Source organism: Rhinolophus sinicus, chromosome 4, assembly GCF_057876585.1.
Source record: "Rhinolophus sinicus isolate RSI-liver-muscle chromosome 4, RSI-T2T, whole genome shotgun sequence".
In the NCBI taxonomy this organism is placed as follows: Eukaryota; Metazoa; Chordata; class Mammalia; order Chiroptera; family Rhinolophidae; genus Rhinolophus; species Rhinolophus sinicus.
The window spans coordinates 60,381,845-60,400,398 of record NC_142504.1 but is presented as its reverse complement, the minus strand read 5'-3'; the positions used below and the strand labels follow the sequence as shown (position 1 = coordinate 60,400,398).

The window sequence follows — 18,554 nt, the reverse complement described above, 5'->3', positions numbered from 1 at the left end:
TATAGCGGGGCCTCACCTAATCAAGAGCCCATCCCACAGCGGGCCCCTTGTTAGTCTGATGGGGAGGAGTGCTAAGAGAGACTGCTCTGCAAATTGGCCAAATTGAACACAAAACTCACAGAAACAAATCAGCCTACCAAGAGAACAAAAAAATGAAACAAAAAGAGCAGGAGCATGTTCCATTTATGTAAAGCATAGGAGTAAATGATGGGTGTGTGTGCATCCACAGAAGATAAATCTACTCCCCCTGTAATTCTGGCTGCCCACCTTCAACTGGGGTGGGAGGGAGCTTCTCTTGCATAAACATATTATTTAAAATTTTTTAAATTAAATTTTAAACAACGATTCAGTGAGACTCTTTCTGGAAGGTTGTCAGACAGGACTAGATGTGTGGAGGGTGATCAAGACATCTGGGGTGGGTAGACAGGTAAATCATAGACTCTATCAGTCAAAACTGCCCGAGAACCAGAGGCAGCAACAGAATCCATGGTGGGGAGAATGAGCCCTCAAGTCTGAGGGCAATGGGAAATCCCTTTGTCTTGGTTAATAAGAAGAGACCTGCATTCCCCCCAAGGAGAGCTCGTCCCTGATTTGAGAAGGTGATCTAGTAACACAGGGCTCTAAAAGGTCACATTGGTGTGGCCTTGGCCAGAAGTTCCGCCTCCACCAGCGACTCTTGCAGGCTCCACATCTGAGCTCAGTTGCCATGACCCTCCTTGTGCACTTCATCTGAAAAGCCCCACAGTCCCTGGCTTTTCTGTAAGGATAAAAGTTCAGTGCAGAAAACATCCATTTTCTTCTATGAGAAAACACCCTAGAGGGGCAGTGGATAGCCCCAGATTCAAACCCATCACACAAGTTATGTGATCCTGGCAAAGGCACTTATCCGGTCTAAAACTCAGTGTTCCATCAATAAGACACAGGTCACGACCTCTTCCTAGGTTGATGAGGGGAGTTAAGTGAGATAATGCACGTGAAAGCACAGTACATGTCTGGCACTCACTGAACTGAGTAAATCTTTATGACTCAAAGCCCATGGATGGCAGAGGGAACACCCCTCTCCCTTGTGACTCTGGTCTTGCTTATTCTACTTGGACAAGAATGCTTGACTGATTTGGCTCACATTATGCAATCACAGTCACGATGGGAGTTGTCCAGGAGGTCATGCCCCCCACTTGCACTTCTAAATGCCATCCATGCATTACCTATGGTTCTATGGATGATCTTGCTTCTCTCCATGGCAGACTCATGGTGGCTCCTGCCCCCTCCTTCTGCTGTCCCACATGACACTGAAATTTACTAATGACAGTTAATTTCAATAGGGCAGTGGTGATTTACTTAAAATGGAGTCAAATTCAAAGGAGCTAGCCATTTTTCTTCTTCCTCAAGTTAAATAAACTGTTCTCTGGTTAAACTATCAGATAGTTCTAGGTTTCTCTTTTGCTCAGCCTGTTCTCATTTTAAATTTGTGAAATTTTCTGTGTGTAACTGGAAGCCCATACACAGGACCCACCAGCCCATCTCTAGGTCCAGGATTAAGTGTGTGGCTGTGGGCTGTAGGAAACATGTGAGGACATTTGATAAGGTTTCATTCCCTGACCTGTGTTCCCCTCTTCGGGTCCTCAGGAGAATACTGGAGGCATCAGAGCTAAGGCTTTGATTTAAATGATTCCATTGTCATTTGATGATGAGGCCAGGGAAAGCAGGGTAAGCCCGTGGGCTAATGGCTGCCCTGTTCCCCAGGGCCCTGTGACCCACCACCTGATCCTTCATGCTCCTTTGAGAGTTCCCAGAACTGGCTCAGGAAGCAGCAGCCCCACCCAGCACTGCAGTGAGATGGAGCATTTTGGGGGGATACACAGGGTGAGGATTCTCTACTCTCATTCAGTTATTATCTCTCTCAAACTTCATGCCCCTCACATCACATGTCAACAACCTACATTCACAATTAAGCAGTCCTGCTAAGGCCACCAGTTTCCTCTCCTTTCTCAGGGAGAGAAGGTACCTGTTCTACTTCTGGTAGTATTGTTGGCTTGTTTGCCTTGTTAAAGTAGCTCAAAGCACCAGAACCAAGAGATGTACACATATACCATTGTGTATCATTATAACCAGAAAAACAAAATCATGGCTCAGTTAGAATCAGAGGGGAAAATGCTCTGGGATGGAGGAGAGCTACAGTGAACACGGCTCTATGTTGCAATTATAAATAGCCTGCAATTCCACTTACTGTGCACTTTGGGCTGAAGTTGGCAGATATTTAACAAAAATCAGCTTGACTTGCATGTGACTTGTTAACAAAGGTTACTTTGCTGGATTCCTAACACGTGTAACCTTTTCTCCTTTTAACCGTTCACCAATAAAGCATGCACAAACAGGAAGTCATTTTTTCCTTTGTCTTTGGGAAAAAACGCATCTGACTTTAGAAATTATAAAATCCCGGTTACAACAATGTTTGATATTTGTCCAAACCTTCACACAATAGTGCATGAAGTTCAAGAATGGACTTTGGCCCTTTTACCCCAGACTCTAGCTATAAATAGATGCTCTGGGTCCTGGGAAGCTGCAGGAGTTTCACAGAACTCGAAGTCTGTTTACCTTGAAAGTTGTTGCGGACTCAGGATTGGCCAGAACCAAAGGTGAAATGAGAATCATGCCGGAAAAGTAACCTGGCTTCTCTGCGGCTGTGAGGATGGTGATGGCACCTCCCTGCAATGCAAAATGGGCAGAGTTGCTGTGTGTTGTCTTTCACCACTGCATGGATTTCTAATGAGCTCCATGGATGAGGTCCTTCTAAGCTGCAGGCGTGGCCAAGAGCCCTATGAAGGTCCACCTTGGAATAGATACCATCAAATGTTGGATAAACTGGGTCTGCAATTATTTTATTACACATGATTTTTTTCCAAGAGTAAACATTTCAGAGAGATATAAATAAGGTTTCTGCGTGTGGGCTGCAAGTTAGACAATAACACATTCCTACATCATTTCAAGCCAAAAGCTGGCAGATGTCCAATTCATCCATTCCATCAGGCTTAATATGAGATTTTTTTTTTTGTAATCTGATGATAATAAGAGGTTGCTACACCTTATTATTATTATTTTTTCTGGTTCAATAAAGATCCCAAAAATTTAGGTTCCAGGAAAAATACTTAGTGAACGTAGATGGTGCTGAAGGTCTCAGGCCTTGGCTGCTTGCTGAAGCTGCAGATAATGTGAACCAAGGGTGGAAATTGCAAATGCTTTCGGGGGCCAGGCAGGTAATAGAAATGAAGAACAGAGCCAGGCTGTGACAAAGGGAGCAGAAGCTCTGCCCTGGAGTGAAAAGTTTTCACCAAATTCAAAATCGAGTACCTCCAATTCTCTGCCAGCCAACACATAAGATTGTGGGAGGAAGATCTGTCCCAATTTGTGCTCTGCCAGTTTGAGGACCCCTCAATTTAAAGATTATATGTGGTTAAGTTTTACAGGCTTTTATACATTTAAAAGGTGAAAAGGATTTTGAATGATCTTTAAGGAATTAGGTCCACGGGAGCCTTTGTCCCTAGCCTCATTTGTGCTGTATAGCTCTGAAGCAAGCACCTAGGGTTTTGGCACATTCTGTGCACTTCTCACTGACTAAATCACCATCCCTGCTCTGACAAGTGGCTCTGTAGGGAGCAGAAGTGCCCTTGAGAGCCTCACCAAGAAATGGCATTGAGATGGAAACGGGGTTTAAAAAAAGATCAGTTTCCCAAGAGGCCCCACACTTAAGCTCTTCAGTAAGAACTGGTGGACCACCTCCTGATAGGAAGGAATGGGCTACTCTGAGCTCTCTCTGGGGCTGTCCCCAGGACTCTGAACCTGGCCCGTTTCCTAAGCATGAATTGCCTGGAACTCCAAGTACAGGGCGTTCAGAGTGGGGCATGTCAGCCAGGGAAAGGCAGGGAGGCACGGCTGCCCCTTTTCCATCATGGGTTCTCATACCACCCACCCACCGCGAGGCCTGATTAGACTGGGTCTTCTGTGGTCTACTTACCATGGAGTGGCCCAGAAGGAAGACAGGAAGCTCTGGGTAGTCTTTCTGCATGGTATCCACGTGTTGTAACACATCCCTGATGAAAACATGGAAGTCGGACACTACCATCCTCTCCCCTTCGCTCTGTCCATGGCCAACTGGAAGGGAATGGGAAAAGAGAGAACTGCAGTTTCCAGGAGGTTGACTTCTGCCCAGGCTCAGCTATTTCCTCACCAGAATTACCGGCCATTCTTTATTGGGGACCTGAACGAATCATCTCATTCAGTCCTTTCCAACTACTCCTGAAAGTGGAAATTAGTCTGCCCCCATTGCACAGATTAGGAAGTTGAGACACAGGGTCGTTAAGGACTTGCTCATGATCACATAGTCAGGAAGTGATAAGCCATTCTGTAAAGCCTGTCCATATAGCCAGGATGCCTTTCCCATGGCTGGTTCCAAAGAAGAAAGAAAGGCAGATACAGAGAAATGAAACCTGATTTTCTGCAAAGTAGCCAGGGGTAAGGCCAATGAGGCTTGAAATTTTCCTGGGTTTTCCCAGTTCCTTGACCCTCACAGTTGTGTTTCAATGTTAGCCTTTCACCAGGTAAAGTGTCACCTCACTTTACAGAAGATAATATGACAAGCATAAAATAGTCAAGTGTGCTTGCCAGAAATCTTCTCAATGAAGCAGCAATAGAACCAGGTCAGATTCTATCCCTCTGGGATTTTATTATCTGTCACATATCTGGGCTGTTTATTTCCCATTTTTTTCTTAGGTTCGCTCCACTTTTTCCATCTCAGAAGGATGTAAGTCACTATAGAAACACACTGACTGCAGCTTTCATATTCAGCCTGAAAGCAGCTGATGTAATGGTTTGAAAATTGCAAAAGAGATAGAGCTCCCAGAGAACAGGGACCGCACAGCAAGACTACCTGCCCAAACCCTTCCTGCCGCCTCCACGAGGAAGTTATTATAGTAATAAGGATACTGTATTTCCCTGAAAATAAGACCGGTCTTATATTAATTTTTGCCCCAAAAGATGAATTAGGGCTTATTTTCAGGGGATGTCTTATTTTTTCATGTACAACAATCTACATTTATTCATTTATTCATGGACAAAAATCTACACTTATTCAAATACAGTCATGTCATCTTCTTCTGGAACATCGTCATAACTCTCCAAACCCCGAATTCTGGCTTGAATTTCTTGCGACTCCATTTCCTGTAGAACCATTGGCCCCAATCTCTCATGTCCAGAGCAATAGAGCTCTCCTTAAATGAGCACTTCTTGTCCATGCAGCTTGCTCTAGTGCATTGGCAACACAGCTGTCAGTGATTTTATCCCATGAATTCTTCACCCAAGTCACGACCTCTTGCAGGCTAGGCTTCACAAAGTTTTCACACTGATTTCTCTTCATTCTATTCTCAATGTAGTCATTGATTTCCATGTGCAAATGGTCCTTGAATGGCTTGTTTATTGCAATATCAAGAGTGTGGAGATAGGCAGTCATTCCTGTGGGAATCATTATTTCATCTATTCTTCTCTCTGCAAGGAAGTTCTTCATGTCCTTAGTGTGGCGAGTGCTGGCTGAATCCCAGACTAGCAGACCTTTTTGGCCACCTCACAAAACAAGTGGCAGCATTAAATTGACCCACTTCCTTATAACTGCTTGTGTGCACCAGGCTTTTTCGGTTTCAAGAACATAAATGCCTGAAACACGTTCAACCTTCTTTCTCGCCCTTAGTGATGATTAGAGGTGGGGTTTTCTTTCCATCCAGACGAATGGCCAAAACACAGGTAACACGTGCACTTTCGTAACCAGTGGAGGGAATGTAGATTGACGAGGCACCCCTTCGATAAATTGTCGTTTGAGATCCTTGGCCCATAAACACTGCAGTTTCATCCTTAGCAATCATGTTGGAGAGTTGGTATTTAGAAAAGTCAATGCCATAAACAAAGGACTTGAATGCAAGTGCACATTTAATAACTTCAGTGTCTTCCAGCTTGAACAGTGTGGTCAATCTTAGAGACAGTTCCTATCCCTGAAGGGAGTTATCCAGCCCGTGTTGTGATGCTTTCAATTTTTCTGGGGATATTTCTAATGGTGGTGCCATTGCGAGGGCAAATGCTTGGATATCAGTCCTGTGCACAGCCAAAGTCTTTGCTCTCCTGTCAGCAATCCATTCACCATGATTTCTTCCAGCTCAGGAAATAATGGTTGCCGACTTGATCCACACTTGTGCTTCTGGGCATTTCCCTCGTCCACCTGTTGACTGAGGTTATCGTACTCTGCTCGCCATTTTCAGACCATTTGGAGACCCAACTTCTTCTCTTTGCAGAAAGCCGTAAGATTCTTGCCCCAGGAGTCCTCCACAATTCCTTTCTTGTACTCGACGGAACAGCTCTTTATTTTTGCACTCATCTTGTCAGGGGGTCAAAATATTATTCCCTTTAAATCTCAAGATGATATAGGAACATTTGTGACAGCATGGATGGATCTTGAGAGTGCTATTCCACCATTAAATCAAGTGTTAATTGAAGACTTTCGAGACAGGAGCAGCAACAAAAATGATGACAGTTAAGAATGATGGTCCACTTGGGTTCAAAGAGTATTTTATGAATTTGACTCCAAAGGCAATGGAAGTAAAAGCTAAAATAAACGAATGGGACTACATAAAACTTAAAAGCTTCTGCACAGCAAAAGAAACCATCGATAAAATAAAAAGGCCACCAACTGAATGGGAGAAGATTTTTGCAAATAGTGCCTCCGATAAGGGGCTAATATCCAGAATATACAAGGAACTCATGCAACTCAACAACAAAAAAAACAAACAACCCAATTGTAAAATGGGCAGAGGACTTGAAGAGACATTTCTCCAAAGAGGACATACAAATGGCAAATAGACATATGAAAAAATGCTCAACATCACTAATCATCAGAGAAATGCAAATCAAAACCACAATGAGATATCACCTCACCCCAGTCAGAATGGCTATCATCAACAAGACAAATAGTAACAAGTGTTGGAGAGGCTGTGGAGAAAAAGCAACCCTCATACACTGTTGGCAGGAATGCAGACTGGTGCAGCCGTTATGGAAGGCAGTGTGGAGGTTCCTCAAAAAATTACGAATAGAATTGCCATATGACCCAGCAATCCCTCTCCTGGGTATCTACCCAAAAAATCTGAAAACATTTATACATAAAGACATGTGTGCTCCAATGTTCATTGCAGCTTTGTTTACGGTGGCCAAGACATGGAAACAACCAAAATGTCCTTCGATAGATGAATGGATAAAGAAGTTGTGGTATATATACACAATGGAATACTATTCGGTGGTAAGAAAAGATGATATAGGAACATTTGTGACAACATGGATGGATCTTGAGAGTGTAATGCTGAGCGAAATAAGTCAGACAGAAAAAGCAGAGAACCACGTGATTTCACTGATATGTGGTATATAAACCAAAAACAACAAAAGAACAAGACAAACAAATGAGAAACAGAAACTCATAGACACAGACAATAGTTTAGTGGTTACCAGAGGGTAAGGGGGTGGGGGGTGGGAGATGAGGGTAAGGGGGATCAAATATATGGTAATGGAAGGAGAACTGATTCTGGGTGAACACACAATGGGATTTATAGATGATGTAATACAGAATTGTACACCTGAAATCTATGTAATTTTACTAACAATTGTCACCCAATAAATTTAAAAAATAAATTAAAAAAAAAGAATGATGGTCCACACAAAAGTGACGAAAAATTGCAGGTACCAAAACTCAGAAAACATCTCTTTACTTCACATGAGTGCATTAAGTACGTCCGTTACAATACATGACATATTTAATTATGAAGATTCATATTAGATACAACTACGTCCGTTTGTTACCGTTTGTTGCACGTTATTGTATCTGTATAATGATTGGTCATTTGGCAATAAGTCTCGAGTTCATCTGTTTACATAGGCATTTACCTCTCGTCTGATGGCGCCTGCTTGGGTATTTACAAATACTTAATTATAATTTATAATATCACTTATATTAAGTATTAATGTCAATAATGTTATTTATTTATATTTAATTATATAGTAATATCATTTTATAATTCAATACGTCTGTGATGTGTTGCAATGGATGTACTAAATGCGTCAGTCTGGCTGACGATCTTAACTGGGGCTTATGTTTGGGGTAGGGCTTATATAATGAGCATTCTGAAAAATCATGCTAGGGCTTATTTTCTGGTTAGGTCTTATTTTCAGGGAAATTTTCAGGGAATAATAACACCCATTTTACAGATGGGAAAGGAGAGGATTCATCATTGCCTGGAACTGACTGGTTGCCCAGACTTCACTCAGAAACCCTAAGTGTGGTCAGACTACAAACTCCTGTTTCTTACTGTCCTATCTCCCTCCGCCATGTGTCTCCATCCCTTCCACTGCCCACACCCACCTGATTCTCTGACCATTGCATGCTGCCTGCCTGGAGCCCACCAGTTCTGTCATCCTTTCAGTGGCACCCTCAGTCCCCTTGTCCCTCTGAGGATTTTTTTCCCTTTTAAAATTTAATTAAATTTAATTTGGTATTGTGGTAAAATATACATAATAAAATTTATACCATCTTAATCATTTTTTAGTGTACAGTTCAGTGGTATTAGGTACATTCACACTGTTGTGTAACTATCACCATCATCTATCTCCAGAACTTTTTCATCTTCCCAAACTGAAACTCCATACTCATTATTACGGCTGAATTATGCACACCCCCTTCCCATTCATATGTTGAAGTCCTAACCCCCAGTACCTCAGATGTGACTATTTACAGACAGGGCTTTTAAAGAGGTAATTAGATTAAAATGAGGTCACTATGGTGGGCCTTAATCCAACAGAACTGGTGTCCTTAAAAGAGGAGATTAGGACACACACACATTCCGTGGGAGGCTCATGTAAAGACACAGGGAGGAGATGGCTCTCTATACACCACGGAGAGAGGCTTCAATGAAACTAACCCTGCCAACACCCTGATTTCGGACTTCCAGCATCTAGAAATGTGAGGAAATAAATGTCTGTTCTTTAAGCCACCCAGTCTGTGGTACTTTGTTATGGCAGCCCGAGCAGACTAATACATCTATTAAACATTAACTCCCCATTCCCCTCCCTCCAGCCCCTGAAACCCACCCTTCTACTTTGTCTCTATGAATTTGACTCCTCTAAGTATCTCCTATAAGTAGAATCACACAGTGTGTGTGTGTGTGTGTGTGTGTGTGTGTGTGCCCAGCTTATTTCACTTGGCATAATGTCCTCAATGTTCATCCTTATTGCAGTATGTGTCAGAATCTTCTTTTTTTAAAGTGTGAATACTGTCCCATTGAATGCATACACTACATTTTGTTTATCTAGTCAATTGTCAATGGACACTTGGGGTGCTTCCACCTCTTGGCTATTGTGGATAATATTGCTATGAATATGGGTGTGCAAATATCTGTTTGAATCTCTGCTTTCAATTCTTTTGGGTTTATGCTTAGTAGTGGGATTGCTAGGTCACATGGTAATTCTTTATAGTTCTTTTAGGAGTGGCTCCTCTGAGTTTTGAGCTAGAACATCTTCTGCTGTGGACTCAGCCTACAGCTGCCCTTCCTCCAGCTGATTCTGCGAGGGTTGGATGAACATGAACATGTGAGCCAGGCAACACCAGGGCCGGCTGATGACTTATCGCCTCTGCACACATACTCAGTCGTCAAACAAATTTGCTTCAGCATCTCTTCCAAATGTCTCCATTATCCTAAAGCCTGTAAACCTGACTCTGAGCATATGTAATCACTCTTTCCTTTTTTTTGGAAAGCACAAGACCATCCAACATGGCCATCTCACCCTTACCCCTATGAGGGTTTCCTTCTTTACCAAGGTGGATTCTTCCTGATCCTAGTTATTCCTGACCCAGCTCTGTCTCTCTCTCTCTCTCTCTCTCTCTCTCTCTCTCTCTCTCTCTCTCTCTCTCTCTCTCTCTCTCTCCCTCAACCCCAGCTCCATCCCTTTGGCTCATCAGTATGCTCTTTCCCTCCCTCCTTACCTCCCTCCCTCCTTCCTTCATCCTCCAGGACATCCAACCACCATCTTCTTTCTCCCTTTCCCCTCAGTCTTTAAAGAGTGCACTACACTCACTGCCCTTTCCCACCCCATCCTCTCTCTAACCTGCCCAGGTTCTACCCTGACCCTTCTAAGTCACCAGAAAACCCTGCTGGCCACATACGATGGCCTTTCCTCTGTCTTCCTTCTCCTCCCACTCTTGGCTTGGCTTGTTGCATACCACATCCCGTGCTGTCTTGGTGGACGCTGTCATGGAGCTCCCACAGAAATGAACTTCCTTGGTTGTCCTCCACTTTTCTCACTGCTTTTTCTTTGTCTCCTTTGCCTGACCAACTTCTGCACTACCTTCATCTATTCATTTTTAATTTCAAAAATTGCATTTTAAAAGAGTATTCATTCACATCGTTCAAAAATCAAAGTGGTATAAAAAGGTGTACATTGAAAACATTTCTTGCCACCGATTTGTTCTTCTTCCCCTAAGTTCTTCTCCAGGTATCTCCTGTCTCCTTCCACTGCCTCTTTATAAGCAAATACAAATCCTGATTTTTTACCCCTTTTTAGAATATTAAGAAGCATAACATATCCCAATCTGCACTTTGCTTTATTCACCTGATAATATATCCTGAAGACCTTTCAACATTTGATATAGAGCTTCTCCTCAGCTTTTTTCTCTAACTTTCACTACAAAACTTTTCAAATACACAAAAACATGGGAAGAATATTACAATAAACACCCACATGCCTACCATCTTTATTTCACAGTTGTCAACATTTTATTTGTTTTATGCATGCGTAGTTATAAATATAAAAGGGGATGAATCATTTAAAGTAAATTGTAGATTTTAACAATCAGCAAGTCTGGATAGAGGATATACAGAGGTTCTTTGCATGATTTTTGCAAACTTTCAGTAAACTGAAGTTATTTCAAAAAAAATTCATAAAAGGTCATAGCTATCATGACACTCCATCCCTAGATACTTGAAGGTGCATCTCCTAAAAAACACATTCCCCATGTAACTACATTACTTTCCCACCTACATAAACTCACAGTAGCTTCCTAATATCATCTTATACTCAGTCCAAATTCAAATTTCCCAGTTGTCTCCAAGTAAATTACAGCTGTTTCTAAGAACCAGGATACGACGTTCATACATTGTTGTTGTTGTGTTTCTTTAGTCTTTTTCAATCTAAAACATTCCCATCATTTTTATTTTAAAGAGACCAGGCCAATAAAATGGTCTACATTCTGAATCTGAATGGTTTCCCTTCATGGTGTTTCTGTGTTTCTATTATTAGTCAAGTACCTTCTTGCTTTCTGGCATGAGTATCCCTGACTTCCCTAAACTTTCTCTGCCTCAGATCTAGAATTAAGCATTTCTCCAAGGAGTCCCACATCTTTTTAGTCTGCAGTGGTGTTTAAATATCAATATCTAAATAGGGTGTTCAATGCCATCAGCGTGCTATAGCTTCTGTGCCCTTTCAGTGAGCAGAGCTAGAAAACGTATTTTTTTTTCAGAATCAGGAGTTCATAGTGGTATTTCTAGTTAAAAATCAGTGTTCCAGAGTTTTTCTAAACTTTCTCATTTTATATTTTATCTCTTTTTTCTGACATTGAAAATGTTGGTTACTAATAGCATTAACATATTTACTTATCTGTGGTGTTAACAATACACAGCATAGTTTCAAAGTCACAATACCGATATTACCACCAACAATAAGCCAACTGAGGGAAACCTAACATTTCCTTGCATATCCTTAGAATATAGTTCAGTAATGCCAATGGCCAGAGTACTGTGTTCAGAGTTTAAATTATAACAAATATGTCATAATTATGTTCTCTGTGTGCTCATGTTACTAATTTGATATAAAATTAGATTCATTAATTTCAAATTAAATTTGTTTCCATTTTGCTTTTTTGCTTTTTAATTTAATTTTATTTTCTGAATATGAAAACATTTACCTGGTACAACAGTCAGAAATATATAAAAAAAGAGTCATCCAGTGAAGTCTTGCTTCTACTCCTATTTCCTCCACCTCTCCCCCTTTTGTTCCCTATAGTTTATCATTTAAATTATTGTCTGGGTTTTCCTTGAAACATTTCTTTTTGCGAAGATAAGAAAATTATTTATCTGTGCATCTCTCTATCTATTTTTATTTTCCCTCCATTCTTACATAAAAGGTAGCATGCCACACATCTATCCCCTCTACACCAGGTTTTTTTCACTTTATCATATTCTGGAGATTACTTTATATCACAAACAGGCCCCAGGGCTCATATTCAAACTGTTGGACTGCTGCCTAGTACTCCTTTGCATGGGTGAACTATAGTTTATTCAAACAGCCTCTTACTGACAAATATTTGCATTATAGCCAATCTCTTGTTTATTAAACATTTGACTATAATGAATAACCTTGGAATATTTTATTTAATCTTCGGGAAGGTGTGGCTTCAGAGTATATGCTTAGGTGCAGGGTTGTCTGATTGAAAGGTATGTGCATATGTCATTTTGGTGGATATTGCTAAATTCTCCTCCAGGTGGAATGTGCTGTCTCATTCTGTCTTCAAGATATGGGAGAGGGCCTGTTTCTCTCAGCCTTACAAACAAAGTGTCTTGTTGGCAGTTTGGACTTTTGCTCATATGATAGGAGAGCATGAGTAGGTTGAGCATCCTGGTCACTCTATAAGCTCTCCCTTGTTCATGGCCACCGTTTCCATCCTTTGATTCTCATCCTAAGGCAGATGCCTCCCCGTTTTACTGTCTGCAGGTTCTTTCCAGAGCTGCAGATCCACCTTGCCAACCTCGGTTAGAAAGATTTCCCTGGCTGTCCCATGGCTCCTCAAACTGCTTCTAAACCAGCTCTCCAACTGGGTTCCATATCGTGGTTAATGCCCTCACCACCCTTCCAAATCATTCAGGCTCAAAACAAGGCTGTCATCTTTGACTTTAATTTTGTTCCTCTGTCCACCCGGTCCCCAGATTCTTCTGGATTTCTAGATCCACAGCCTCCTGAATCAGTCGCCTTCTCTGCACTCCCATGTAATTTGCGGAGCTTGAGACACTTGTTGCCTTTTAACTGGTGATAACTTCCCAACCAGTCCCCTGACTGCCCCAAGCTCTCCCTGCTCTAACCCTCTCTGCACTGTTCCACCTCCTTTTCTGGAAGCTACTCTAATCTTGCAGTGGTCAGACGGCCCTCACTGTTTCAGCACTCCGTCTACACATTCCAGCTCAGTATTTGGGGCTTCCACTAAATGCTCCTACTGAGGCAGGACATGTAGCCTAGAAAATTGCCAACCCCCTGTAGGGTACAGTGAGGTGCTTCACTTGTAATAAAGTGAATGTATCCAGGACCTGCAGCTGGAAAAAAACAAGAACCAGTTTCTTCCAGCTAGGCTGATCACTATGACTGGAACCTGACCTTTAGCTAATTATAATGTCATTATAATCTCATTTGCATTGTGCTTACTATGACTCCCCTCATGCATCTGACACCATGATAGTTCCAGGGGAACCAAATAAGGAAGAAAAAGCGGGAAACAGAGGGTCCCACCCAGGGGAAGAGATGAATAAACCGAGTCAATGGGACGTCACCAGTTCCCACCACTGGAGGGATAAAAACCCCTGATTGTGACTTCTTCGGTGCAACTCATTCTCTGAGTCGGCCCACACTTTGCTCTCAAGTGTACACTTTCATTTCAATAAATCACTTTCGCTTTCCTGCATCTGTCTCTGCTCTTGTTTTCTTTCTTGTGCGGAAACAAGAACCCAGTCACCGTTTCTCTGAGTTGAGCCTTCTCTCTTTTGGACATCCCCGTGAGCCTCCGGCAATACTACTGGGCCCTCTGCCTCGCTAGAAAACACAATCCAAGCCACATTCACACCCATCTGCCCACTGTTTCTTAAAGCACATCCACACTTTACTGCCCTGTGCCTCTCACTGAACACGCCTCTGCCGTGGTGCCTTCACCCCTGCACCAGGCCAGGAGCAAAGTCTTTTAAGACTGGTCTCAAATCCTATCACGCTTATGGAGTCACTTCCCTCAATACAGGTGCAAGTTTTTTCTTTCCATTACCCCCAGAGCACTTGTCTCTATCACACATGAGTTGATTGGAGTTCCCCCTCTTTCTCTTTTCTAGTACCCCTCCCCTGTGGACTGAAGGTCCTTGGAGCCAAGGTGACAAATAGCATGGATTGCAGAGTGGAAGCCCCTACTGCACTGTGCTATGGTGAACGTTCGGTCTGACTGGACTGAGCAGAAAGAGTACTGTCAGTGATCAGTGATGCTTGCCATGGGCTAGGGGAGGAAGTTCAGCACACGTGTGCCCCGTATTTGCCAGGGCTGTCCTTTAAGCAAAGGTTGTATTTGATTCATCTGCACAGCCCTCAGGGTTCTTTGCACAGGCCTGGCAGAGGCTTGATGAATACATGTTGAAATGAATTGTAAGCAGTAGTTTCTTAGTGGCCACTCACCAAAGAGATTCAGCTGTATTACTCTAGCTATAGCTGATGTAATACATTTCCTTTCCCAACACGTAAGTTGATCTACTGAGCAACAGTTCTGCATATGCAATTACATCCTTCTTTCCCTGGTATGTTTTTTTTTTTTTTTTTTTTTTTTTTTTTTTTTTTTAAAGAAAGAACCCTGAGCCACAGACCTTAATTCAATGTATTTTCAGTTTTGTTTACCCTGATTCTGCTACATACTGTTTTTTATTTATTTATTTATTTTCTGTATTTTGATGCTTTAACAACTGGTTAAAGCTGACCCTCGAGGGACTGCCCTTCATAGGATTAGCTAATTTCTAGAGATAGGAAAGAACTTGCTTGTGAGCTAGCCTTTCAAATACAAAACAACCAATCCAGAGCCCACACCCCCAACCACCTCCTCCATGGGTTCTCACATTCAGGGCCAGTATTTCCCTGCCCTGATCACCCAAGACCAAGATCCGGACAACTTTAACTAGCCAACCCTGAGCCTGCTTACTCTACCTCACCTGTTCCTTCCTGTAGAAATCACAATGAAGGCTCTTACCCATGTTCTCACCCCTCATAAACCACTCTGGTGATTCCCCATGTGACCCTGCATGGTGAACCATGTCTCCTGTTTCTAGGGATCTGTGAGTATAACACATTTTTCCTCATGACAGTCATTTCTGTGTCTATGTCTTTTATCATACCTGATTAAAACAAATCCCAGCTACTCTTAAAACACTCTAGCACTATATTTAAAGCAAAATAAGCACTTTGTTGAATGATTAAATGATCCATCTCTTTTTCACATACAAAATATTTCTACCTGAAAGTAACTTCCCATGATACTACCATGTGCAAAAAAGAGAGATCGTTATGAAATACCAGAAAGCTGATGATTCTGTTAGTGCTAAAAGGAAGGAATGAATATGCCATTTCCCTTTTCTTAGGGAACTAGTTCTACTTAGTGTTCATTTTCTTTCTTCTTCTTGTTTTTTTTTTTTTTTTTTTTGGACACTATTTATAAGAGTTTACTTGAGCCAAACTGACGACATTTGTCAGGAGCAAGATCTCAAATGCTTTTCATTTTCTTACAGAAGAAAAAGCTGGTAAAATACAGCCTTGAGAAAGGAAAGAGAGATTAAGCATTTAAAAAGCAATAATAACACCTGACATTTGTGTAGCAATGTGTAATTTACAAAGCCTCTTTCTCAGAGTTTATTTCATTTTATACTCACAACTCTGTGAATTCAGGATTCTTTCCCTAACTTCTAGCTGAGAAAACTGACCCCTATAAAGACAGGATGGAGCTCAATCTCCCAGTGAGTTAGGGCTTGCGTGCAGGCTTCAGACTCCAAATGCAGTACTTTCACTGTCACAGCTCAGTGCAAAACATGGGCAGGAAGCAGGAAGCTCAGAAACTGATGGAATCAAAGAAAACTCTTCCTAAATGGATAAAAAATCTGCTGTGAAAGCACACAGCTAGTACCTTCCTTCCAAGTTTGTACCCAGAGCTACTCAGACCTGAGGCAAATCCTGTGAGTGCTCAGCGGTCTCACACAGAGATGGGTCTCACTCATCATGTGGCTGAGCTCTTTAGCGTTTGCAGATGTGCAAACATGGAGGCCACTGGGAAGCGTCCTTTGGGAGCCTTCCAAATATTTGAGAGCAGGTATGGTGGAAACATAAGGGCTAGGCTAAGACTGACACTGGAATTAATATAGCAAATGGCAACATTCATTCACTGAGGACCTTGAATCTATGAGCTCGCCGCTTTCAAGGATGTTCCCCATGGCACACTTCATGGGCACCCGTGTGAGTTTTATGGATGCAGAGACTGGTCTCTGTGAGGTTCAGCAACTACCATGCCCAGGCTCCCTGAGGAAGTGTAGTCTGAGCTGAGCTGGAAGAATTGCCAAATTCAAGGAGGGGGAGGGGAAGCATGGCTCAGGCCTGGGTTAGAGAAGATGAAGACCCTGGTGGGAGGAGGTGTGGTGCCTTTGGGCCAGGGCCCGCTGCCCAGGTGTGGCCTCTACCTAGAAGGAGAGATGGGAAGTCGAGGCAGGTTTTAGGCACAAGAGTGATATTTGCATTTTTAAAAAATTAACCCCATTGCTTTACACCTAAAGGAACTAGAAAAAGACCAAACAAAGCTCAAAGTGAGTAGAAGGAAGGAAATAATAAAGATCAGAGCAGAAATAAATGAAAGAGTCTAAAAAAAAAAATACAAATGATCAATGAACCAAGAGCTAGTTCTTTGAAAAGATAAACAAAATTGATAAGCCTTTAACCAGACTCAGCAAAGAGAGAGGACCCAAATAAATAAAATCAGAAATGAAAGAGAAGTGACAACTGACACCACAGAAATACAAAGGATTATAAGAAAATACTACAAACAATTATATGCCCACAAATTGGACAATCTGGAAGAAATGGATAAATTCTTACAAACATACACTCTTCTAAGACTGAGTCAAGAAGAAATAGAAAACCTGAACAGACTGATAATTGCTAACTAAATTGAATAAGTAATAAAAAAACTCCCGACAAACAAAAGTCCTGGACCAGATGGCTTTACAGGTGAATTTTACCAAACATTCATAGAAGAATTAACACTTATCCTTGTCAAACTATTTCAAAAAATTCAAGAGGAGGAAAGCCTTCAAAGCTTATTTTATGAGGCCAGCATTACTCTGATTCTAAAACCAGACAAACGCATTACAAAAACAGAAAATTATAGGCTAATAACCCTGATGATCATAAATGAAAAATCCTCAATAAAATATTAGCAAGCCGAATTTCAGTGATACATTAAAAAGATCATCCACCATGATTAAGAGGGATTTATCCCTGGGATACAAGATTGGTTCAATATTTGCAAATCAATTAGTGTGATACATCACATAACAAAATAAAGGATAAAACATATGATCATATCAATAGATGCAGAAAAAGAATTCGACAAAATCCAGCAGCCATTTATGATAAAAACTCTCAGCAAAGGTGGAATAAAGGGAATATACCTCAACATAATAAAGGACACATTTAACAAACCCACAGCTAACATCATATGCACTGGTGAAAAGCTAAAAGTGTTTTCTGTAGGATCAGAAATAAGACAAGGATGTCCATTTCCCCCACTTCTACTCCACATAGTATTGGAAGTCCTAGCCACAGCAATTAGACAAGAAAAGAAATAAAAGTCACCCAGATTGAAAAGGAAAAAGTATAACTTTCGTTATTTGCAGATGACATGATACTCTATAGAGAGAACCCTAAAGAGTCCACCAAAACACTATTAGAACTAATAAGTGAATTTAGTAAAGTATCAAGATACAAAAGTAATATTCAGGAATCGGTTGTATTTTTATACAACAATAACAAACTATCAGAAACAGAAATTAAGAAAACAATCCCATTACAATTGCATAAAAATACAAAATTCCTAGGAATAAATTTAACTAAGGAGGTAAAAGACCTGTAGTCAAAAACTATAAGACACTGAAAAAAGAAACTGAAGAAGATACAAACAAATGTAAGCATATGCTAGGCTCATGGATAGGAAAAATTAACATTGTCAAAATGTCCATGCTACCCAAAGCAATCTATAGATTCAATGCAATCCCTGCCAAAATACCAATGGCATTTTTCACAGAACTAAAACAAATAATAGTAAAATTTATAAGCAAACACAAAAGACCCTGAATGGTCAACGAAATCTTGAGAAAGAAGAGCAAAGTTGGAGGTGTCATGCCACCTGATATCAAACTACATTACAAGGCTATAGTAATTAAAACAGCATAGTACTGGCATAAAAACAGACATACAAGGTGTGATCAAACAATATTGTGAAGGCTTAAATTTAAAAACAAAATTTACAGTACAAATACAATTTTACAATACAGTACAATTGCCATTAATCCCCCTCAAAATACGCCCTCTTGCTTCAAACACACTTATCCCATCATTCTTGCCACTTTCTGAAGCAGTTCTGGAAGTCTTCT

At 41.3% G+C, this 18,554-nt stretch overlaps 1 protein-coding gene across 4 annotated transcripts in view; it reads right to left on the bottom strand.

The window, feature by feature from the left end:
* The window catches only part of MGLL (monoglyceride lipase), a 157,660-nt gene that overhangs the window by 28,777 nt on the left and 110,329 nt on the right, over nucleotides 1–18,554 (bottom strand). For all 4 annotated transcript variants that reach the window (XM_019718602.3, XM_074340474.2, XM_019718601.3 and 1 more), the window contains exons 4-5: nucleotides 4,013–4,149; nucleotides 2,596–2,706 (exon numbers count right to left, since the gene is read on the bottom strand). In XM_019718602.3, the coding sequence (XP_019574161.1) occupies nucleotides 2,596–2,706; nucleotides 4,013–4,149 (248 nt within the window). The remainder of the gene's footprint in view (nucleotides 1–2,595; nucleotides 2,707–4,012; nucleotides 4,150–18,554) is intronic.